General features: G+C 47.3%; 1 protein-coding gene across 1 annotated transcript in view; it reads right to left on the reverse strand.

Moving 5' to 3' along the window:
• Positions 1–26062, reverse strand: part of ACTR8 (actin related protein 8) — a 177176-nt gene that overhangs the window by 111544 nt on the left and 39570 nt on the right. Inside the window, exon 5 of the mRNA XM_085624632.1 lies at positions 8920–9093. Coding sequence (XP_085480758.1) covers positions 8920–9093 — 174 coding nt within the window. The remainder of the gene's footprint in view (positions 1–8919; positions 9094–26062) is intronic.

Raw genomic sequence — 26062 nt, forward strand, 5'->3', positions numbered from 1 at the left:
AAACTAATTAAAATGTTTTATATGTACATTTGATGAGATGCATTGGAACACTGGCTGCTCCCTAACAACAGAAACAGCATGGGAACAGGTCCAGGGTTGCCTGGGTTCGCTCGTATGCTCTTTGCTTCGTGCGCCGTGATTTTCTGGGAGTGGAGTAGTGGGCTGCCTTCCAGCCAGATGAACCAACATCGGGGAGTACTTGTTTTCTATTTATTTGGAGTACATCAACTATACTCCGCAGTTAGGTAATGCTCTGTTGTTGAAACTGCTGCAACACATGGCGACGAATACTTCTTTATTCAATTAAAGCTTAATAAAAGCAACCCCATGACAGTCCGGTACAGTATTGCCTTGTGCTTCTGACACAGCCTCGAAGAGCTGCAAGTTAATGACACTTAGTTTACCGACCTGGTAATGATGAAAAGCTGAGAAGCCCCTGCAGAGATTGAAGTCCATGCTGACATACAGTCAGAGATTAACCTCAGCATTAAACTGAGCAATGTCCAATGTCACACTTTCGCCTAAAGGCTTGGGACCAAGCGCAGCCTTCCTCCAGAGCCTCTGCCAGGGCCCAGGTGGAATTTGCCCTGGCCATAGCCCAGGGTTGCATCAAGCAGCGGCCAAGCAAGAGTGTGCATTTCAGTCTCAGGTTATTTTATTTTTTGGGAAGTTTTATATAGCGCAAACTCGACCCGAAGGTATCACAGCGCTTTACGCGAGCACCAGTTGCGTTACAGACGGGGAGATTAAGTGATTTGCCCAGGATCACAGTATGTTGAGCGTCCCTGCAAAGACTTGAACCTGGTTCCCCAGCTTCAAGGCCGACCGCTTTAGCGGGAAAGCATCACAGCTATTGCCTCAGCGCATTCCTGTCTACTGTTGATAAGCCACGTGGGACCCGTGTCTGCTACATATGCACAGACTTAGATATTGTAATTCAGTGCCAGTGTGTGAGGCCTGTGTGTATGTGTGTTGATCAGCACGTCTCGCTTTATCAACCATGGACTGCGCACCTTTCCTGTAACAGAACCGTACAGACCTTCTGACCCAAGACAGTGATGCGAAAAAGCAGTGTGGGCAGGAGCGACTGGTGACATTTGAAAGTAGTAGACTTGTTTAACAGCACACAGATGCCCTTGGGACAGATTCACGCTACTGAAAAACTGACAAAAAAGGTTCTATGTAACTTAGCTTTCCATTGGTCTTGAACAATATATCAAACAGCAGAAATATATATTTTTTTTTAAGGAAACAGAACAAGCAGTAAGTCTATGCATGTGAGTAGTAAAACATAATTTCAGTTATAGTGCAAATTCAAAGCATTTGCACACCATGCACTGCTGCTTCATGAGGAACCTGCGCAAGAAATGAACGATAAGCTGCAAACCTTGGACCACTTAGATTTGTACTAATGCAGCTTGATGTTTTAGATAGCCCACCTTCCTCCTGCCCTCCGTCCCCACACTGAATTCTGACATAGTGTTCAGCAGAGAGGTTTCAGCAGTGGGGCGGACCATTGCCAATCTTGGGGGAGGTGCTGCATATCTGTGCATGGGATGTGGCAAGATGGAGATGGATGAGCAGCCAAGAGGGCATGGGCTGTAAAGTCAATGAATTAAGGTTCAGGTGTGTGGGAGGATCACTAGGTCACATGGCTATAAGGTCAGAAGGCCGTCGCTTGAATCGAAAATCGACTTCAGCATTTTTGTGAATAATTGACTAGAAAGAATTATCAAACTGCACGATATATCCGACCAGTTTTAGTGTGCTTGTATAAAGTATAGCTATAACAAATATAACTTTGGGTTTGTCATCAATATATATTGTGGTGCACTGTCAGAAATATAACTAGTATTAGGTGTAAAAACAAAATGCATATCAAAGAAAGAAGGTACCATTCCACGCAAGCAGTTACATTCACCCATAGCTGCCTTAACGTATGCTTTTTATTTATAATTCTCTATTTCAGCTAAAACATTAACTCTATCAGCTTGAGCTTGCCAAAAATAAAGGCCTTGCAAACTGTGAGGGCTAAGGTGCCAGGAGCTCATAGATTTATGATAATAGCAGGAAGGACTCTCTGAGATGGTTTTCGGGAGAGAATCTAAATACAATTCCTCTCTTAGACCAAGCACTAGACTAGAAGTAAATCAGATATTAATCCTCCAAGCCAAAAGAATACGTTTAGCAGTGTCATAAAGCTACGTTGCACCTCACTTGAGCGGGCTTTGAGTTTGTAGGACCTACTTGGCATCCTCTAGAAGGCAATTACAACTATACTTTTATCTTGGAACAGCAGTTTCTCATATGGGCACAGATAACGCCCTGAAAGTCATAGGCTAGACTGGCATGTTAGAAGGTGATCTCATGTACCATAGAGTTGGGCAAGTCACTGAAATCTCGAGCCAAACGCCTTGTTCTGGCTCAGCTTGAGGTCATTGTGTAACCTCGAGCCGAAAATGAGCAAAACTGTCACGTGGCTTTTATTTGTGACCCATGCTCTACCCTGATGGACAAAGAGTTAAAATAAAAGCGTTAACATTTGAGGTACAAGGGAGAGACAAATAGAAAACCATTTAGTGACTGGTTTGTACAAGGTGAAACCAGAAAACCAGAGATTAAATCTGGCTTCCCGCTTAACCTAATTTTGTTATCTTAGGCAAAAATTGTATTTGCTGATCTTCCTTTTACTTCATTAACTCATATGAAATCACCTTCAGACACGCAAGTTCAAAATATGAATTGTACAAAAACATTGTGTCTGATGTAAATTGATGGTAATGTTGCACTATCTTTAAGAACAAAAGCCACATACAGGGTTCACGACTAAGGACTTGTCTCTTTGCTCAATAACGGCACTGTCACCAGGGTGGGGGTGGGACCGGGGAAAGGTATGGTTCTAATAAGTACCTCTCAGTGTGGTGATAGAAAGTATTAAGGTCAAAACTTTTGCAAACTAAGGAAATACATGACTGCATTTTTTTTCTAAACACATTTTTATTGATTTCACAGAAAACACCAGCAAATCATCAAGATACCAGGATAACAAATGAATATATGCAATAATCTGGATAGCCCAAAAGTCAAGAACTTACAAAATCAGAAGATCATAACTGAGCCTCCTCAGCTAAATTAAACCATGCCCTCCCAACCACTTCCCCCAGACCCTACGGAACTTCTTGGGGAAGCCACGCGCTGCATACATTGTCTTCTCCTGCGCGGCACACCAGTCAACCACAGCCCGCCATTTCCCAACGGTGGACTGCCAGTCGAAGCATTGTCTGGATATGTGAAGGGGGACCAGGACCGATTTATCAGGGTTAAATCTTTGACTTATAAAGCACAAAGGACTAACTTTGTTTTTGCAAAGACAATGATACAATTTGAAGTGACATTTGGCATGCTATTTTGGCAATGTGGAATCTGAATAGATCAATTACTTAATGATATAGGCCGATCTAGAGGTTTGTTACTCTTTTCTTTTGTGGTTTGAGGGAGTGCCTCTTGGCACTCTGAAGGGGCGGATGGCCATGAGAGTGGGAACCAGGATAAAGCTAGAGATCGAGAGAGAAGGAAAGAGTGCTCAAGGGAGACTAGACAGACATAACGAGACACAATATGAGAATAAAAAATATGCAAAGCATGCAACAATAACAGTCTTTTTTCCTAACTTAAGATTGTCCCATACAATGCCCCTTCTCGCAGCCCAAGCCGGTCAGGGGCCAGCTTGAAGTCTGTTGTTACGTTGTTGGTGACGGTCTTGTAAAAGTGAGCATTTCAGACCTGGAATAACAATCCCAGACGCCTGCGATGGACGGGAAGTCTAAGGGTGGGGGCGAGGCACGAAGAGTGGCACGCGCAGACAATTTCCTTTGCTCTGTTCAGTAAACAATGTAGGACTGGACTCCAGCCCGTCCAAATTAATGCATGAGTGAGAGCACTGCTGATGCAAAACAGAAATTAAATATAGTTTTAATAACTGGGCGGAACCCCAGCCTCAAAAAATGATCACAGAGGGCAAATATAAGCCTAAAAACCAGGTCTCTGTAAAATTAGTTTTTTCCTGCACAAATGGGAAAGATAGCATCCCTTTGTGCGGGAAATAGTTTAAAATGGCAAACCTGGTTCTACTGCAGCCTCCCAGGGTATTCTAAAGAACAACTAGGGTGCCAATAGTCTTACTTATGTTTTAATCACACTGGTCCCGAACAAGGACAATAGCAGCAGAGGGTGATAAATATAGATTCACAATCAGTTCTGCATTTGTGCTGTCCAGCCGAACAGGATCGATTTATTATTTCAAATATTCACAAAGAATAAAGCAGGGACACAATCCTGCATACAACTAGGTATACATAAAACAAAAACAAAACAAAGGCTAACGCAGAACAAATGCTTGTATGTCATACATTCAATAAAAGAAGCATAAATGTGCGGAGACACCATTACACATGAGTAATGACAGGTAAAATAGCATTTATGGTGTACAGAGAGTCGACGCTGTTTTGATCCCTTGTAAGCAATTGTGGGATCATCGTCAGGACATTGTATTACATGCTGGAGTAAAATGCCGTGAGAGGTGCTATGCCTCACACTAATGGTTCCTGGCAATAGACCGCCGCAGTGTGGCCAAGCGGGGGCAGTTATCACATGGGGGTTAGAGAAAGGCCGCTAGGAAAAGCTGTCCAAGGAGCTGTAGAATTAAAACAGGGGTGCGATGTCACGCAGCCAAAAGCCGTGAGAAAGGACCGCAGCAGAGTGTCCAATTAGGGAAACAGATAGATCAGATACTGGGTGGAGCCATTCGATAAGCAGACTATCCTGTAGAGTTGGGCCATGGGCTCACAATTGCCATATAGAGGACCGCAGCCGCATGTCCTAGGGAGATACCCGAGAAGGATGGTTTGATCAACCATCGAATGTGCTGGGCGCATCAATCGCTGTTCCAAGACGCCCACATTGATGCGCCTGGCACATTCAATGGTTGCTCAAACCATCCTTATCAGGTACCTCGCATTGGACATGCTGATGCACAGCTGCAGGACGAGTTGGGTCTTTACAACTGTCAGAACAGGAGCATACAGGCAGGGTTTGACACCAAAGTCCACAGCTAGGCGACAGTTCTCAGGTCTTCGGCTCTTCTTTGTCCTTCTGTTTTTCAGGCAGAAGAATCGAAGTTCCTGGTGTCGCCTAAATACTAATTTCTGGGGCATTAAGGAGAGTGCAGGGTAGTAGCCAATAGGCTGCTTACCCCTTGGGTCACTATACCATCAATATGACTACTTCCTGTGGGGAGTGGCCATAGCCCTGTCCCAGAGTTCCTTATACCACCAAAAATAAGATGGTGGAACCCTACTTTCGTTCAGCACATCAGGTAACCCACCTTAGTGGTGTGACTAGCCTAGAGGTGCTACTTGCATGGCTAATTTCCCACAAGTCATGGTGCCAAATGGCCTCACAACGCCACTGGAGTCAAGCTATCCTGGCTGATGACGGCTGATAGCCAGAAACCGGTCCTAGGATGCTTGATTCCGGTCCAGGGAAGACATGGCTTGGCAGTTCGGGCTGGACTGTTCCCATGAGGTACAGGGTCAAGACTGATTTGCATATGGCCATGTCTAAACTGGGGTGGCGTAGTGGGCAAAAGAACGATGGATTTAACCCAGATCTCTTGACTGGGGGAGAATGTCTGCATTGTCAGCATTCCGTCCATCATTTGTTTGTTTTAACGCTTTTCGCCCTAAGTGGGATGGGTATTCCCAGACGTGGGACTCGTGCTCACTACGCCACTGGAGTCAAGCTATCCTGGTTGATGACGGCTGATAGCCAGAAACCGGTCCTAGGATGCTTGATTCCGGTCCAGGGAAGACATGGCTTGGCAGTTCGGGCTGGACTGTTCCCATGAGGCACAGGGTCAAGACTGATTTGCATATGGCCATGTCTAAACTGGGGTGGCGTAGTGGCCAAAAGAACAATGGATTTAACCCAGATCTCTTGACTGGGGGAGAATGTCTGCATTGTCAGCATTCCGTCCATCATTTGTTTGTTGTAACGCTTTTCGCCCTAAGTGGGATGGGTATTCCCAGACGTGGGACCCGTGCTCACTACGCCACTGGAGTCAAGCTATCCTGGCTGATGACGGCTGATAGCCAGAAACCGGTCCTAGGATGTTTGATTCCGGTCCAGGGAAGACATGGCTTGGCAGTTCGGGCTGGACTGTTCCCATGAGGCACAGGGTCAAGACTGATTTGCATATGGCCATGTCTAAACTGGGGTGGCGTAGTGGGCAAAAGAACGATGGATTTAACCCAGATCTCTTGACTAGGGGAGAATGTCTGCATTGTCAGCATTCCGTCCATCATTTGTTTGTTGTATCACAACAGGGGGTGGCATATCCCAGGTATGGGGGAAGTCAGGGGCGCATATCAAAAGTGGCAGGGGCACTGAAGCCCATGGACTTGATATGCTAAATCACTAGCCATCCTGCTGGAGGTGTGAACACCTTTTTTCCAGAGCAGGCACTGTTTCTGGCCTCAGAGAGTGCAGGCTTTTGCCTGCAGGGAATCAGAAACCTGTCTGTGGTGGCAGGCTGGACGATACCAGTCAGCCAGCACATTAGATACTGGTAGGTTTTACAGGGGGCACCTCTAAGGTTCCCTATGTTGGCAAGTCATAATAAATCTAGTACCGGTAACAGTACATATTTATTGAGACAAGGTGTTTGATCAAAAACACCATAGGTTTCAGTAAAGGGATCATGTAGCTGGGGAACTCGTAATGACCAGTGCCCAGTCCATATACTTAAGATGGCTTCTGTGTTCACTTTTACCATCTAGTAATTTAACTAGACAGCACGGGGCATAGCTGGTCATGTAGCTATGCCCTCACATATAATATAATGCACCCTGACTTAGGGTTACAAGACCTGCTGTAGGGGTGACTTACATATATTACATGCAGTGACTTTGGCATGGCACACAGTGAGTGTTTTCACTTATGGTTTGTACCAGACAAGCATTCTGCAATGGCAGGCTGCATGCAATTTGTATGGGGGCCCCTCAGGTTGGCATAATACATGCTGCAGCCCTTGGGGACCCTCTTTAGTACCCATAGCCTGGGTACCACTTACTAGGGACTTACAAGAGTGCTTAAGTGTATGAAATTGTCACAATTAGACCATTTTACCCTGTTTTTAGGGAAAGAGCACTGGCACCTGGTTGGCAGTTGAAAACAATTAGTACCAGTGGCAAAAGGTAGGGGTGACCATGACAGAAAGGGCCACTTTCATACAAGGAAAAGGTACAAAGTATTTCTAAACAGTTAATACCAATCGCAAGGGTGGAAACTTGAATACGCTTGGGGCCGCACGCCAGAATATATGACTATGAAAAGTTTGTTTGAAGATCGAGATTGGCCATGAATTGAGTGAAGGAGGACACTAGCAATCGCAGAAATTTCGGAGTACGAACCATCAGCACTGCATCGTCAGCGTATAGCAGGGTAGGGAGTAAAGCACCATTCAACTTGGGTACATCATGTGCAACAGTGGTTAGATAGAGGCTGAGCTTGTTAATATAGAGTATAAAAAGTAAGGGTGCCAAAACCCAGCCTTGCCTCACACCTCAAAAGATGTTAATCTCATTGGAAAGTTTGCCATTTGTCCCAAACCTTATTCTGGCTTTCATGTTCTAGTGTAGAAGAGCTAAGAAATGTACGAGTAGTTAGTCCATCCAAATGGAGAGAAGTCTCCAAAGCTTCGAGCGGTTCACATAGTTAAATGTTGAGGTCAAATCTATAAATTCAAGATACAGTAGAGTTTGTTTAGCTATTGTGTACTTGCCAATAATTAGATTTGTTCACATATTGCTCGATTGTACCTACACTATTTCGGAAGCCATACTGACAGCTATATAAAATAGCGTTTTCTGATTCCCATTCCTTAATCCTGTTATAAATAACTCTACCTAGTATTTTGACGAATGTATCAATGAGTGACATAGGGTGATATCAACTAGGATGAGGCCAGTTATCTTTTTAAAATATTGGGACAATGGTTGAAGTAGTCCATGCACTCGGTACCATGGAGTGAGCGAAGTTGTTGATAATGTTAGTCAATTGAGGTGTCCAGAACACAATGTTACACGTTATCAGATCTTTAGGGACCCCATCCGGCCCGGGTGCCTTCTCATTAACGCTCTGTTGAACAGAGTCAACAACTTCAGGCAATAAAACCCGTAGGCCCGGATACTTGCTACCAATCATGCCAGGCAGCGTGGTCATTGCTGTGGCAGAAAATATTTTAGAAAAATAAGCCACTCATGCTTTACCAGAGATGTGACAACCAGTCAGTCACAGTATGGTTTAGGGTTCACATGGCAGTTACAGCAGACCAGAAGGACTTACAATCCTATAGAGATTCTGCTTGAGCTAACTTGTACCAATGCGGAGTAATTATCTCTCATTCTGTCTCTTTGCAATAACTACTTAATACTGCTTACGTAGAACAGCTACTGTGAGTAGGTCCCTAAGGTTAGCAGTAAGGACCCTGTGCCGCATTCGATTGGCTATCGAGCAATCTTTATTAAACCACCTAAGTGCAGTATGTGTGGGTCTGATTGGTTTTGCAAGAGATTTTTTAATGCACTAACACTAGTCAGGCCACCATTGTGGGGTACTTGCAATACCGTGGTTCATGTTAGAACCCAAAACCCTGAATCAAGAATTTTTCTTGAGCCCACAATGAACTAAAAGCCACAAACAAGTCACACTAAAAATTGGCTGTACTCAACCACCTTTGCATAAAATATTCAAATGAACATTTACATCTGTAGATTTGTTGCAAGCTGCTTTATTACAATACTAGTTTAAAAAAAAACATCTTTTGAAAACGGAAACATGTATTAACAAACAAATGCTTACCTTTAAATCTTTTAAAGGTATTTCCAAATGCTTCTGAATAGCCTGCGTCCAAATAGTCTCTAGATCGGCAAGAACTGCAGTGAGTGAGCCACCTGATCCTGAGTGAAGGTTCAATTGGCCTCTGCGTATTGGGTAGTGAATATTGTAGCAGTCAGTCGGGTTAACATACAATGCCTTGAAGGGGAACAAAATTGAGATGCAATATGTTGATTCCACTTATCTTTCTTTGTGCAGAATACCCCTGCCAAGTAGAAGTTTAAAAACCAAATGGGTGAACATTTTCTGCAAACTGAAAAAAATCACTAACAAAGTGTAAATTTACAAACTTATGCTACCCAAAGTTACAAGATTTCACTTTCTATCAAAAAAAAAACCAAAGCATATGAAAGTCCCCATTTACCGTAGATTCTTCTTTAACATAAGTATAGACACACATAAGTTCACTTTTGCATATATAAATTAATACGCGTTATACAACGGCAGCCAGACCATGCAAACTAAGTCTGGCCCTTGACTGCCCTGCTGTCTTTCGTTTTTATTCTTTAGCTTATTTTTTTGTTTTTTACAGCACAATGTTAAAAACATACAGAAATCAAACAATGTTTTATACATCTTTGAAACATCAAATGGTTTTCAGTGTTTAACTGTATGGAGAAGCAGTAATTTTCTCAATGCAATGTCAACAGCTGAAGCAAGAATATAAATTGAAGTGCTGTGAATTATATACATGATTAACCCTTTCAGTGTCAGGGTGGGTGCACACCTATGCACAACATATTTATCAATTCTGTTTTTACTTAAATGACATTCAGATCCTAAGGGACTGCAATTGAATTAAATAAGTCAAAACAATGGCACTGCAAAACACAAAGACATCAACGTTCTACAAACCTTATGACAATTGGGCCTCTACAAACCAACTACTGACACTGGAGTAGAGGGATGGCCAAAGCAGCACCAGGCTACCCACTGTCCCTCTTATTTTCATTGCATAAGAAATCCCCACAAGAGGCGGAATTCTTGCCGGCCGTCTTAATTTTCACTCATAGGTTCTCATCAGTGTGCATGGCATGGCCACCACCAGCATCTTTTGTGGGTGATTACTGGTTCAGGTAGTGCCAAACCTCATCTCCTTCTCTGGAAGGGGGTGGTGGAGAATGGTCTTACCTCCTGCCACTGACTCTTGAAAGATCCTTGCTGTCACGATCAATCCAGTAGGGTAGTTTCCAACTTTAAAGAGGCACTAGATTAATAATACAAGCTAATGCAGTATTTGGTAATTCAATGCTTGACCTTTGTAGGCATATATAGAACATGGTCCCAACAAGCAGGCCTTCATCTGAGCAATAGCCAATCAGGTAAGTTGTGCTAAAACATTGTGTCTCTCTCAACAGGCTAATTTTGGACCTCTGACATTTCACTTTCACAGGTTTTTCTTGTCAGTAAATAATTGTTCCTACATCTGGTGAATGTGATAACCTAAGGAGTTTGTCTCATAATCACTAGTGGAATAAAAACAAATCGGGAGTGCTCTGCCTATTACCTGTGTCTAGGAATCTGGACAGCTTCTGCTTGAACAAGAAGACAGCCCCTTACAAGGATCTCTGCAGGAGCCATCACTGTCCGTACAGATCAAACACGTAACCGAGAGGGCTTTACACTCAAGATTAGTCTTGCTTACCACAGGCTGGGGCTGGGCACACCATTGTGACCCACTGTGTTTTTTGAGGAACACAGGGAGTTATTGAAGACTATCCTCGAGTTGTCTGAAGGGCTTCTGGGAACTTTTAGAGTTGGCTGAGAGTTCTTCGGACTGTCTTTTTTTTTTTTTTTTTCCACAAAAACCTTTATTGCACATAAAAACTCAATACAAACATGGGCCTACAACCCCCAGGGCCGGCCGCTAATATATACATGTTCAACAACATCAAGGAGGCAATGGGCCCCCTGGGGCTCAGCCGAATTGACAAAGTACTGAGTGCACCTCAGGAGTTATCAGGATACAGAAATTTTAGAAATACAAACAAAAAAGGAAAAATAAAATAACACCAAAAAAAAAAAAAACAAGGCGTAAACCATCGAAAAGGGGGCGTCTAACCACTGCCGGGGGACCACACAGTACCAACTCCACCCTCGGGTGGTCAATGAGGATGATCAAGGGGGAGGTGGGGGCGACGGGAGAGCCACAACCATCTACAGGTGAAATGTAAAAGTCCGGGAACCTCAGGATCAGGGGGACAAGGCAGCATCAGATGAGTCCACGAGGGGGGGTGTGCAGATGTTCCCTGGGTACGCGTTCCACTGGCCCCAAACTCTACCCCACGCCCCCGGCTTACCCCGAGCCACATACACAGTCTTCTCTCTGCACATGCACCAATCCATGTTCTCCTTCCATACTGACACGGTGGGAGGCCGCCGGGAACCCCACAGCTGTGCGATGTCCCTCTTAGCAACCATGTTCCCAAGGGCCGCCCACCGAGTCTGAGCCGCATTATAGTCGTTAGGCTCCCACACGTTAAGCAAACATCGGCGAACCTCAGGCAACAGGGCGACCCCAGTGACACATTCCATGACAGCATGCACCTGGCGCCAATACTCCGCCACCTCACGGCACTCCCAGAGAACATGGAGAAAAGTGGCGCTGAGCCCACAGCCGCGCCTACAGAGCCCGTCTTCAGAGAAACCCATCAGAACTAAACGAGGGCCCGTCACGTAGACACGGTGGAGAATTTTAAGCTGGACAAGACGGAGACGCGCGGGTATGGCCACCTCCTTAGGGGAGGACAGCGCAGACTGCCAGTCCTCGTCGTCCAGTTCCACCCCATCCCCGACCCACGCCTCCCGCAGACGCACGAGGAGATCCGCCCGAATGTTTATTAGTTTTTTATAGATAAGGGAAATAGTACTGTCGGGCAAGTGACCGTCGAGTATGCGGTCCTCGAGTGGCGAAGACACAGGGACTGTAGTCCCCGCCCCAATGGCCGAGAGCAAAGCGTGCCGAACCTGAACGTACCGAAAGAACTCCCTCTCACTCAATTCGTACTCACTCTGCAGCGCAGCGAAGGATTTAACCGCACCCTTCACCCAAAGGTCACCTACTCTGCTGATGCCAATCGTGTCCCAACGCTCGAATCCCTTCGTCATCCAGAGGCTTCCCAATCTTTCAGACGCAAACAAGGGGGTCGCGCCCGTCAAGCGATCCTTCCAGCCCATGGCCACATTCGCAGCCTTCCACAAGCGTACTGCAATCTTAGTGGGACCGGTTAAGGTCCTCCCAGCCGATCAAGAGTAAAGCGCTCTGTTAAAGTTGCCGCCAGGCAACAAAAATCTATCCATTTCGAAAGCCGGATTCGGACCAGGTGCGTACGTTGCATGGTCAATAGCAGATAGCTGGGAAGCCCAATAGTACCTCCTGATGTCCGGGAGCGCGATGCCCCCGTCGTACCAGGGGAGAGTCAGTTTTGCAAGAGCAATACGTGCACGACCGCCCCAAACAAGTCTCCTTTGCAAGCTCTCCACTTCCCGGAAGTAGGCCGCCGGAATAATATCAAAGGAGTTCTGAAGTGCGTAAAGGAATCGGGGAAGAGACATCATTTTAAAAAGTGCCGCACGACCGAGGGGAGAAAAGGGAAGCTTACGCCAACGGGCCACGTCTAACCTCAATCTCCGAAGTGGAGAGAGGAGATTATGCTCGTAGCGGACAGCAGGATCCAATGAGACGTACACCCCCAGGTACGTAAAGCCGGAGCTGGACGCCTTAATAGGAAAACGAGAAGGCAAGAGAGGAAAGCCACCGGATATAGCATAGACACAAGATTTGGACCAGTTAATGATCAAACCAGAGTTCTTGCCGAAGGAAGTGAGGATGTCAAAGAGCACATTGAGTGACTTACGTGGTGAGGTGAGGTACAAGAGAATGTCGTCCGCGTACAACGAAACACGATCCTCGAAGCCAGGGGCCCACTGGATCCCTCTTATCGACGGTTCCCAACGAAGCCAAGCAGCGAGCGGTTCCAAAGCCAACGCGAAGAGCAGGGGAGACAACGGACACCCCTGCCTAGTGCCCCTCCCAAGAACGAAAGGCCGGGAAACCCTCCCATTAACGACCACCTGGGGCAGCGTATAAGAGTTTAACCCAACTAATAAATCCCGCCCCGCAGCCAAACTTTGCCAGGGCGGCCCAAAGATACGGCCATTCTATCGTATCAAAGGCCATCGTGGCGTCCAAGGAAACCAAGATGGCCGGCTCTGAAAGATATTCCGCCCTTGCAAGTACGCCGTGTAGGCGCCGCAAGTTAAGGGCCGTATTCCGGTGCGGGATAAAACCGGATTGGTCCGGATGCACCAGATCGCAAATAACCGTAAGCAGGCAGTTCGCAAGAACCTTGGCAAGGATTTTCGGCTCTGCATTCAGCAGAGAAATAGGCCTGTACGAGGCGCAACGGTCCCGAGGCTTACCGTCCTTGGGAATCACGACTATAGTGGCCAGACGTTGGTCATCAGGGAGAGAGCCGAGTTCAAGCGACTCCGAGAACATACGACGGAGAAATGGCGCAAGTTTATCCGGTTGCAGTTTATAGAGTTCAATCGGGAGTCCGTTGGGGCCCATAGCCTTGCCTGAGCGAAGGGAACGAATCGCGGTTGCAATCTCGTCGACCGAAAGTGGGGCATCCATCTGCTCACGCTCCTCCACCGACAAGCAGGGCAAAGCAATATCCTTCAACAAGTGACGAGCGTCAGCCTCATCTCTAGCAGACACCGGGGAGTACACAGCACAGAAGTAGTCCGCAAAACACTCCACAATCTCACCAGGGTCAGTCACACTTACTCCCTCCGACGTCTGAAGCACGGGGACCACTCGATTCACTCTCTCCTTCTTATCCAGCCAAGCAATCAATTTACCCGCCTTATCCCCAGCATCATACAGTCTACCTTATCCCTATACATTGTCCGAGCAGCATCCGTAACAAGGGACTTATATTCGAACTGCTTCAGGCTGAGGGCGTGGACCCCGTCCTGAGTGACACCCGTCTCTAAGGCAGCCTCCAACCCCGATATCTCAGCCTCCAACGCAACCACCTCCCCGTTCTTAGCTTTCTTGGCCTCCACGATCAGGGATAGGGCGTGTCCTCGGAGGACCGTTTTGAAGGCCTCCCACAGGGACACTGAGGACAAGACGGACCCCTCATTCTCCAGAAAATACTGATCAAGCGACTTAATGAGACCCCTGCGAATCTTGGGGTCACGCAAGTACCAGGGGTTAATGGGGGCGATCCGCCCGGCGGATCGCATCCCGGTATCGAAGAGGAGCCACAATGGGGAATGATCTGAAATGCCCCGGGCCAGGTGCTTAACCTCCCGGACCCGGGTGGTCTGGGCCGCGGGCATAAGGAAATAATCTAGTCTGGAGAGACTCCCGTGGGCCCCGGAGTGGAATGTGTACTGACTCTGTGTCGGATGTATCAACCTCCAGCAGTCCACCAGACCGAAAGTGTCCAAGAACCCGCCGAGCCACGCCTGGGCGGCAGAGAGGGCAACGATCTAACTCGCCAGAAATCACAGAATTAAAATCCCCACCCACAAGCAGGAGACTATCAGGAAGTTCAAGTAACATACGACCCACATCAGAGAAAGTGGAGGTCTGGAGGCCCGGGGGAACATAGACCGAAACCAATGAAAGAGTTTGCCCCTCCCACCGTCCAGTCAAAGACGCGTAGCGCCCTCTATCATCAAGAGTAACTTTGTCAATCTCAAGCGGGAGGGAAGAGCGCAGCAAGATGCCCACCCCTCTGGAGCCAGTGGTGAAGCCAGAGTGTGCGACCAGTCGGTAGCCCCCCCTGTTCATAGCATGACATACATTTCCCACCAAGTGCGTCTCTTGAAGAAATACCACATCAGGGGCCAATCGACGCAAATATTGCAACACAACCCCACGTTTGATACGGTCCCCCAATCCGTTGACGTTCCAAGACATCAGTTTCAACCCGTCCCCCCCCCATCCCAACACAAGAAGCTGGAGTCCCCGGGCACGCAGCCAGACACCTGAAACTGAAAGGAAACAAAAACACCGCCTTGAAAAGAAAAAACACACAACCCAACCACCACTGCCTCCCTCCCACCCCCACACCAATACTCCCCCCACCCTGCACCCCTGCGGACTATACAGCCCCCCCAACTTGCAGTGTGCCTGTCGCCCTAACAATCCCATGCTACAAAAAGACCCTAGAGGAGGAAAGGGACCCGTCCCCGCCCGCACCCAGACGAAACATTAATAGACAAAATATACAGTTGAAGTAGAACCTGGCTGAGCACAGAAGGAAATGTCAAAGTGGAGGACCAAGAATCATTCCTGCAGAGGCCCACCGCCCTCGGCACCGCCAGTACGCCCAGTCCGGTCTCCTGGTTCTGGCAGGGAATCCAACCAGTAACTCACTGTGTCGGGGCGTTAAAAAAAGAGAGTCCGATCTTCATATTCCACACGAAGCCTGGCAGGGAAAAGCATAGAGTATTTGATGTCCAGATCTCGAAGACGGCGCTTCACCCCCTGAAAGCTCATTCTCTGTTTCTGAACGAGTTGGGTGAAGTCCGGGAAGAGGTTGACGGAGGAATTCTCATATTTAACTGGGCCGTGCACCCTCGAGGCCTGCAGGATCGCATCCCGGTCTCTGTAATGAAAAAGTTTTGCAATGATAGGCCTCGGGGGAGCGCCTGGTCGAGGCCTACCGCCCGGGACACGATGGGCACGCTCCACGGCGAAGAACTTGCTCAGGCCCGAAGGAGCAAGATGATTGAGGATGAGATCCTCGACCATAAGGTCCACCGGACGATTGTTGTAAGTCTCCGGCACACCTATGACACGGATATTATTGCGTCGTGCCCGACCTTCGAAATCCTCCAGCCGCCGGGACATCGCGTCGTTTGCAGACTTTAGATCGCCAAGAGTTGCCTGGAGGTCTGATACATCCGCAACAAGAGTGGATGTCCTCAAGTCCAGCGATTGAACCCTCTCGTTAGTCTTAGAGAGATCCGCCCGGATTAACGTAACATCAATGGCAACCGTGTCAATTTTACGGGCCAGAGCCTCGTACTGCTGGGCGATGGTCTCCCTTATGCCGTTGATGGCGCCCATAACGTCCTGCAGCGACAATTCCGTGGGGACGGACGGGCCCCCACCGGAGTCCTCCATGACTGCACTCGCCGGCCCGGGGGTCCCTTTACCCTGGGTATAGCGATCCATGATGTTACTCTGGACTGGTCCTCCACGCTGGGCCGTCTTGGTCTTCCGTTTCTCGGGATCCCCCTTGCCCCCCATGTTGGGCAATGCTCACCGGTGGGGTCCGCCCGGACCGGTAGCAAAGGGGCACCAGCAGATCAGACACTGACTGTCCGAGAGCCCGCTCGGGAGAGTTGAGAAAAAGGCACAAATCAGTCCAGCACCAAGGCCGGAGGACGCCCCAGCCGTGCCAAGTAGCTCCTCGATCAGGACATACAGAAGTGCAAAAGCGAAACTGAAAGTGGGGGCGCGGTCATTGGCAAGGCTCCGATGCCGTTGTTGTTCAACTACTCCCCGGCCCCACGGTTCACCAAAGCACCGGGCACAGCTTCCAGGTGGGCCTCCAAAATGCAAGACGCTGTATTTCAGGTCTCCCCGGTCCGATTTTCGTTCTGAGAAGAGTTGTGGATTCAGCCAAGGTTCATCTTCCAGAATCAGTCCACAAATCCAGGATAATGTCAGGATAAGTTGCGAGGAGCGGCAAGGGTCCGGGGAGCCCTGTGCTCACGCGACCATCTTGGATGCGCGCGAAGCTCCTCCTCTCTTCGGACTGTCTTAATGTCAAACTGCTTCTACTTATATCGGATGTGTGTTAGAGGAAAAGCTTGCAATGCTGATCCATGGGGTGTACTTGTTCTTTTGTCAGAGGGAATCCAGTACTGCTGTCTGCGCTTTATCTATATACACTGTTGGGCACACATCACAACCATTGGTTGTTTGGCAATGGTTGGGGCATACACCTGTGCATATATTGTCTGCCAAGTTATCTCTACCAGATATGGCCCAAATGGTCTCAGACCTCTTATGGGAACAAAAGGAAATAGGAGGCCAGTTCCTACTGACCGTCACAAAGATAGGCAAAAATGTTTTGGTGGCTCAATCTCTATTTGTTCTGGGAGAGATTTTCAGGTAGAAGGGCACATTTAGGCAATGGGGACACCAACAGTAATCCACGGTGTTACCTGTAACCACTGTAAAGGGAACAGATTATATATGAAGTTGGACCACACTCACAACCAGTGATAACTCCAGAAATGTTTGGGTTCCACTGATTGAGACAGTTCTGAAATCAGCCAACACTCTTCTTGCTAGCAGCTCTGGGAACTTACAAGTGTGTGAGGAGCACTGTCTCCCGGTCCAGTGGTGCAAAGAAGAGGTGAGCATAGTCACACAACAGGCACGAATCAGTGATGAAGCTGGCTCACTTTTCTGGATTACTCAAGGTGAAGGTTCTGAAATCACTATACACTCTTCTTGCTAGCGGCTCCAGAACTTACAAGAGTGTGAGGAGTACTGTTTCCCGGTCCACTGGTGTGAAGAAGAGGTGGGCAGGGTCACACTACAGGCATGAATCGGTGATGAAGCTGGTTCACTTTTGCGGATTCCTCCAGGGGAAGGACAGTTCCTCAATGCTACTGCAGTTCTTGATTTTCCAAGGCAACTTGGCTGGGGTGACCTCATGGCTATAGGGGTATCTTGGTTACTTTAGCTTTTGCCATAAAAGTCCTTAACAACTGGGCTTTAGTCAACCTTCCTCGGGGTATCTTGATGCCTGGTAGTAACTCTTCTTTCAGGGAAATAGGTCTCCTGTTTTCCCTTCAGATCAAGCATTAGGGCAACTCTATAGGATTTTTCAGACTTCGGCCCAGTCTGGTCGAAGGTAATCTTTCTGAACATGTGTGTAAGTCTCCTCTGTGTCATGGTGATGTAGATGAACCAAGTAATTACTGAGAGCCAAACAATGAAACTGCTACATTTGAAAGTTCCAAAGAGCTCCTCCAATCCGGAGGGAGCTTTTCTCCACCTTTTCATGGGCCAGTTTTGTAGGATCCCTCTCCAGTGTCCACAATGAAGCCAGTTTAATGTGAGGTGTATTAGCATCTAGGAAGGGGTGGATTTCACTCAAGAGTAGAAACCAACTGTAAATCGAAGCACATGGGCCGGAGTCCTCTCCTACCCACCAGGTAAGCAGACTTGCGTAAAGGAACAGAAGAATGTGCACACGCAGGTTGGAATTTCTGAAATGGACCTCAACAGCTCTGCATAAAGGAGACCGCCATCTCTTGGAGCACACATATAGGGGAACAGACATTCACGTATTCAGTCACTCACAGACCAACACAACCACGTTTCAGATACCTTCAGACATTTTCCAGCCCTAATGGAGACTAAGGGACCCCCAGTAATGAGAACTGAACTGATCTTTCACAGGGTGGTCTACCCCTGGGGTGGAGGTAGAAAAGCCTCTGCCCCGACCAGAATCATGCTGCCACCTCCGTCATCCACCACATATCCTTGTTTGAGAGCATGGTAACCAAACTCATCAAATGCCATTTATGATAGCAACATTAAAAGTAGAGAGGTACTCCAGTATCCCTGCATGATTCTCAGGCTATTAGGGGAAAACCACACATGGTTGTTCTGATAAGTACTAGGACAGGGCAGCACAGCAAGTACAAAGCCAGGCAGATGACTACTATCCAAACACCCGGCAAGGCTGTCTCAGCCTTCCACAACTTTTGGGACAATAAAAATAATGCAAAAGTGTTGGGTAAAAGGCACACCCGTTATCTGCAGAGGTTACAAACAGCAGAAGGATGGTATCATATTCTAGATAAATAAAGTTAGAATCATCAGAAACAAAAATCTAATCCTAAAGCCCTCCATCCCTTTAGGTTCCTTGAACAGAGGAGACTCTGCAGATATCACTTTATATGAGGGCATTTAGCAAATATATGATTGACTATTCCCAAGCCCTTCGTCCTCTTGCAGGAATGTTAGTTAAACATGCAATGGACCTGCAATAAACTTAAACATGAAAAGTCATAAATCCTAATAACAGCAATACAAACCATACAAGTATTGCACAAGTAACCATTAGATTACTAAAATGATACCGAAATCACAACTCTCAGCATTACATTTCTAAGCTTTCATACATGCTACACACCGAATAAAACGCTTTGACGCCTCGTCAGGGGTAGCCAGCTCTATATAAATGCAATTACAATACAATACATGTACTGATTAAAGTCTTTACAAGCATAAAAAATACTAACAGACACTGATTATATATATGTGGAGGCAAGATGGCCGCTGACAGGCTGTAGCACTCAGTCGCAGATCTCCCTTCTCTCTCTCCAGTGTAGGATGGCGAGTTGAGGAGGATGCTGTGGATCTCTACCGGCCAGGACTACCCCGCGGTTGTGAGGCAGCAGGATCGCGGTGCAACGCGGTGGTTACTACACTCGGCAGCTTTACTTGTCGCATTAACTAAACACGGCCTCACAAGAATAGCCGCATTGCTATTACGATCGAGAGTGGGGCACAGGAGGCCTCCACGGGGACCAAAACAGGCGAAGGACCAGAAGGATTTGGAAAACACCAAGGAGATGAGCAAGGACACCCCAGCACCGAGCGCAGCGCAGCGCTCCACGGGGATGGTGCGAAGGGCCCCCACAACGCTCACAAAGAAGCCAAGTGAACAGCACGGGAATGGTGGCTGTGCCGTGATCGCGGCAAACAAAGACACCGCCGACCATGCCCGGAAAGCCTCAACACAGAAGGTCCCGAAAGAAGTACTCAAGCCCAGGCACACTTCCCTACGCCAGCCTACCTTAACCGAGGCTTTTGCTGCCAAGTCGCTGGAGAGCACGGAGAATGCAGAGAAGGGAGACAGCGAAGCCGGCCTCGAGGACGCTGGAAGCTTGGTAACCAAGCAACGCTGTGATGCAGGCTCCGCCCGGGGAAGCACCTAGGAGCGGGAACCTGAGCACAGAGCACACTGATACAGAACAGACGGGTGGAAGACAGAAAGAGCACCTCGACAACACTGGAGATCCTGCAGCGTCCATAACTGGAAACAATACGGAGGGGAGTGCTCGAGCTTCTGCGGAATTGATCGCATTAAAGGGAACAGTGAGTACTCGGGAATGCGATCCCATTTTGGTATGCCGTGACGTTGCAAATATCTCACAACAACAAGGGATAATTCAGGACAGAGGGGGCGCGGGCTCACCTGAGGGAGACTGCTTTTTTTCATTAAATGAAGACTCTGAATCTTTGTTGTCGAGTGAAGTAAGCTCGCTTGAGGACACAGACTCTGTAAGTAGAACATCCGCTCAGAAGAGCACCCAGAAGAAAAGGAGGTCTAAAGTAAGAGCTAAGGCGCTGGAAAGCCCCTCTGATACTGCCAGGAAACAGGTCTGGGATTATTCAGCCACGTCACAAATGTATGAGGATGGCGGTAATCTGCTCAAGCAACCAGGCGATACCGTGTCATGTACCCCCCCTCAAACTCAGTCTGCCTCACTGAATTTACTGTTTAGCACATTAAAACAGATGCAAGTAGAAGCTAGGATGGAGAGCCGTAGGGCCAAACAGGCAATGAAAAAGATCCAAAGCTTGCTGAGGAGAATGAACAAAATGTATGAAGATATGGCAGACAGAGTGGCACATGTGGAAGAAAGGACAGGAAGGCTCGAGGATGATGTTAGCAGATGGCAAACTTTCAAACAGGCACAAGAAAAGATAGTTGAGGATGTCCAGTGGAAGCTGGAGGATTTCGAGAATCGCCAGCGGCGGAACAACATAAGACTACTGGGTGTGGTCGATGGGGTGGAAGGGCAGGATGCCAGGATGTTTGTTGTTAACCTATTCAAGGGTGCATTCCCCGAGACGACCTCCTGGAATTGGGAGAATGAGGTGCAGAGAGCACACCGGTTTCCCTTGACCTTGAGGAAAGGGCATGGGGCGGCCCAGGGGGATAGGCCCAGGGCAATCTTGGTCTACGTGGGTAACTATCTTCTTAGACAAGAAATTATCGATAAGGCCAAGCCTGAGTCTAAGCGTACATTTAAGGATATCACATTATTTGCCCGACCTGACTTCTGCCATGCCACTGTAGAAAGAAGGTGGAGGCTAAGGCAATTGATAGCTGCCTTCCAGGGTCTCGGATATGAGGCGTATTTGTTATACCCCGCAAGGCTCAAGGTGGTTACAAAGGGGCTGGTCAAAATGTTCTCCTCTGAGGTGAAAGCGAAACAGCACATGGAGGAACTGAAAGGGCAGAAGGGTGGATGTGATGCTAGAGCTAAGGAGTAGACATCATAAGAAGGGGCTATAACTGCTTGTCCCTGACCATATAGGAACTTTTAATCATAATCCTGGCTCTTTTCCTTTTTTGTTAGGTATTTTGGGGATAAAATGTGATTTGGCACTTATACGATAGAGGGTCACACTGGTTTGAACTGGCATTGGAGAGGGAGGAGGCTGCGATGGCTGCAAACTAAGCGGTCACACATAGGTCATGCTTGAGCCATTTGCCTGTAAGGGGGTGGGGGGAGGTTTCAAGGGGGGGTCCTGTGGGTGGGGGGTTGGGGGAGGAGGGGGCACAAGGGGGAGCACATACAGCACAGTTCAGCACGTTATACAAGCCTCTTTAATTTACTGGCTGAGAAGGTGGGACTGCCATATGATGTATTCTAATGAGTGTGTGGATCATGTTAATCAATTTTCTTTGGGCTCAATGACCACATTAAAAGATAGCGGGTGGCTGCTTTGTTGAGGCCAATGCGATTAGATCTTGTATGTCTACAGGCGACACACATAGAAGGGACAAAGGGTGATTTGTTGGAACAGTTGGGTTTTTCTCTGCTCGCGCATACTAAACAAGGCTCCAAGACCAGGGGAGTGGCTGTATTAGCCAAAGGAAGTGGTATCGTAGTTAAAAGAAAGATTGAAGACCAGTGGGGCAGATGGGTCCTCCTCGAATGCATAGTAAATGGGGAAACGTTCACTATAGTGTCAGTTTAAGGGTCAACGGAAGACGACCCGGACATTTTTGAGTTCTTGGACTCAGAATTAGCCCTATGGCCGGAGCCAATAATTTGCTGTGGAAACTTCAACATTAATGGGCTGGTTGGTTTAGGGATTGAGGGGGGGGGGGGCGCTTTTATCTTGGTTGTAAAAAAAAAAAAAGACATGTCGCGCAATAGTTGATTTGGCTCAGCATAATTCGCTAACTGACGTCTGGGCGCGCCGGAATCCTGTAGGCACCGGCAGTACATATTATTCAGCACCACATAAGATCTGCGTGAGACTGGATTATTTTTTAGTTTCTAATTCTTTAATCGCAAGAACCCAGATCGAGAAACTCCCCCGGATTGTCTCTGATCACAACCCACTAGTCATCACCCTTAACCTCTTCAGTGCCCATGACGAGCTGGACTCGTCATGGGCCGCGGTAGCGCTGTGCCCATGACGAGTCCAGCTCGTCATAGACCCCGCCCGCTAATGCAACGGCCGGCACAGGGCGGGGAAAGGGGCGGGCACTGAAGGGGTTAAGCTCGAAAGGGTAGCTAAGCGAGAAAGTACCTGGACGTTCGAAAGGGCACTGCTAAAGGATGAGAATTATATTAAACACATGAATAATTGGATTATAGCTTTTTGGGAGATCAACAGAGGAAGCACTTCTTCCGGTGTTGCATGGTATGCATTTAAGGCAGGCATACAAGGGGAGACCCTGACCTACAGTATACACAAACAAAAACAGGAAGATGTAAGATTGAAAAAACGTATTAAGACTCTGGCGGAAGCAGAGGAGTTGTTGAAGACAGCAATTCAGCAGAGGATGCCCTTAGAGCAAATCCTTCTTAAAATTGTAGCTGGTAAGGCAGAGGCAATTGAGAGTATTGCTAGTAAGGCAGCAGCTAACTTTTTAATCAAGAAAGAACAATGCCACGAGCTAAGTGAGAGGGTGGGGCACACCTTAGCAATTCGCATGAGGCAGAAAGCTGCAGTAGGGGAAATAAGGGATATTTCAGACGGCAGAGGAGATATAGTAACAGACTCTGGGGAGATTAGGGAGGTCTTTAGGTTATTCTATGCAGAACTATACAACGAGGACCAGCCAAGGGATTCAATAGCCATCCAGGAGTATCTCAAGGACATATTAGCCTCTGGTTTTCCTGAGGAGGAGAAGGCGGCACTCAAACTCCCTATAACCCTTGACGAGATACTCATGGCAATAAATAATCTCACAACAGGTAAAGCGGCAGGCCCTGATCAGATACCTGTCGAATTTTATAAGGTCTTCCAAGGGGCTCTAAGCAGGGATATGGGGGACACGATGTTGCAGGCGCAAGGGGGAGTTTCTATACCAGATTCCTGGGCAGGGGCAGACATAGTAGTAATCTTGAAAAAGGGCAAACTGTCTTTAGAGCCAGGGTCTTATAGACCCTTAACTCTTATGAATGCGGATGCAAAGATTTTCTCTAAAATTCTGGCTCTAAGACTATGCAGGGTGATAGAGGGACTGGTTAGCCCTACCCAGCACAGCTTTATACCAGGGAAGGGCACAGCACATACGGAAAGTTATTACCCTCTTCGATGCAGTGGAGGTCTCCGGGGACCCTATGGCTGCTCTGTTACTAGATGCAGAGAAGGCATTCGATAGGGTCTCCTGGGACTACCTCTGGATGGTCATGAGGTGGAGCGGCATAGGGGAGGGATATATAAAAGCAATGCAGGCTGTTTATAGAGGTCCTACAGCCCGACTTAGAATTAATAAAGGGTACACTGAACCTTTCCAGATTAAGCGGGGGACTCGTCAAGGGTGCCTGTACTCGCCACTCCTTTTCGCTTTATACATTGACCCACTGTTACACAGGATGGAATTAAACGATAGGATTCTGCCGTTGAAAGCTCAAGCGCGAGAATTTAAAACATTTGCGTATGCAGACGATGTGGCAATTGTCACTTCAATGCCAGTCAGGGTTATTGAAGAGGTGGAGGCAGAAGCTCAGGCGTTTGGGCAGGTTTCAGGATACGAGCTCAATAGGGCAAAAACCCAGATAATTAAAAATAGCAGGACAGTTTGTAATGATGAGCGGGTGGTCAGTTCGGCCGTATATTTAGGGATTAGCATCTCGGCAGACCTCGACAAGACGGTGGACAGGAACATTGAGCCTTTGATTAGTAAAGTTAAACGAGATCTCGACAGGATACATAATCTTCAGTTGTCACTAGTTGGGCGCACGAATGTGTTAAAAATGATTATTTTGACTAAATTTCTTTATTTATTCAGGGCAATTCCACTTTTTTTTTTAGGCCAAATGGTTTTTGACACTGGAACAAATAATCAATAGATTCATATGGGCACACGGTAAAACGAGGAGGGCACTGCTGTACATGACTCTTCCTAGGGCTAGAGGAGGTTGGGCGGTCCCGGATTTTAAAATGTATTATTGGGCGGCGGCACTTCAGTACATGCAGGGCCTGCTAGGTGGAGCGGCAGGGGACCCAAAAGTAAAATCTAGCTCCACCGATGTATATGCGACGCTTTTGGGTGAAGATGCGGGGACTTGCTTTCTTAATTGTGCAGACTCTAGCTACTACAAAAGAACGAGGTTCAAGACGCTGCAGGCAGCTTATAAGATATGGGGAGCCTTTTCGAAAAAAATTGGTCTTGGAAGGTTTAATGTATACACTTGTATGTTTAAGAATGTGTCCCTCCCAGGAGAAATATTTGTGGACTCAGTCATGGCCGATTGGGGAAGGTAGGGAATCTTGAGACTAGGAGATGTGATGGGGCCGGACGGGGTACTCCAGTTCGCAGAGTTGCAGGCAGTATATGGGATTGACAGAAGGAGCTTTTTCAAATACTTACAGGTCCGGAGTTTCTTTTCCAAAAAACAGGGAGGGTCGGCAGGGTTCAGTAAAAATAAGATCCTTGATGTTAATGAAAGTGGGGCAGATTGTACTATTCGCAGATTTTTTTTGGAGCTCTCCGCAACAAAGGCTGACGACCTGGGGAAATATGGCACTAAATGGGCAGAGAAACTGGGGATAGAGCAGGATTGCTTTCAGGATTCATTGGATTTGGGACAGACTACCCTATGTTCAGCTGGGCTACAGGCCCAGCACAATAAGATGATATATTCCCTATATTATACACCTGCAAGGATAGCTCAGTGGGGAGCAACCACAGGCATTACTTGCCCGCGTTGCGATTCCTTGGTGGCAGATATAATTCATATTTTGGCTACCTGCCCGCAGATGTACACACTACATAGAGCCATAGAAACATTTCTTGATAGGTCTTTGGGGATAAAGATCACCCTCTCGCCAGTATGGATTATATTCGGGATTAAAGGAGAGCTTGAACAGGGGCCTCACGCTCAGTTGTTATTTATGGCTATGTCTGCCTTACGAATGTGTATAGCAAAGGAATGGTTAGATAGAGCGCCCCCAACACTACACCAGTGGGTAGCTAGGCTTCTCGCTGTGTTTAATTTAGAGAAGGGGATTTATGCAAGAAAATCAAAAAGGGCAGATTACTTGGGAGGCGAATTTAGGAAACCCATCCAGAGGTGGAAGGAAAATTGAAAGAATGTACAGAAGGTTACTAATATCGTCGGGGTGTTTTTCCTGCCTTGATTCTTATTTGTTTAATTTTTATATAAAGGGAACAAGAGTTTATTTTGTGACTGTAAACTTTAGAAATGTGATCATGAAGGTATTTCAATGTATGGAAATTGGATTCTTGCTGTGCTGTAACACAAAATTTTAATAAAAATGTTCTATAAAACAAAAAAAGACACTGAAGAGATCAGAATCAGGTCCCTATCAGCTGGCACCCAAAAGCGCCGTCTGAGCAATTATTAGTTCAAAGAGACATGATTGCTTGAAAAGGTATTCTCATGCATCTTTGGACAAGAGAACAGGTTAAACTCTATCGTCAATTAAAATGGTCGCCAATGGAAGAGGATATACATTTATTGAGGCCCCAGTAAGTCTGCTGTAGCAAATAGTTGCACTCAGTGCCCCACTACAACATATCTACTAAAACAGAAGCTTATCAAAGGAAGA

Source organism: Triturus cristatus, chromosome 9, assembly GCF_964204655.1.
Source record: "Triturus cristatus chromosome 9, aTriCri1.1, whole genome shotgun sequence".
NCBI classification, from domain to species: domain Eukaryota; kingdom Metazoa; phylum Chordata; class Amphibia; order Caudata; family Salamandridae; genus Triturus; species Triturus cristatus.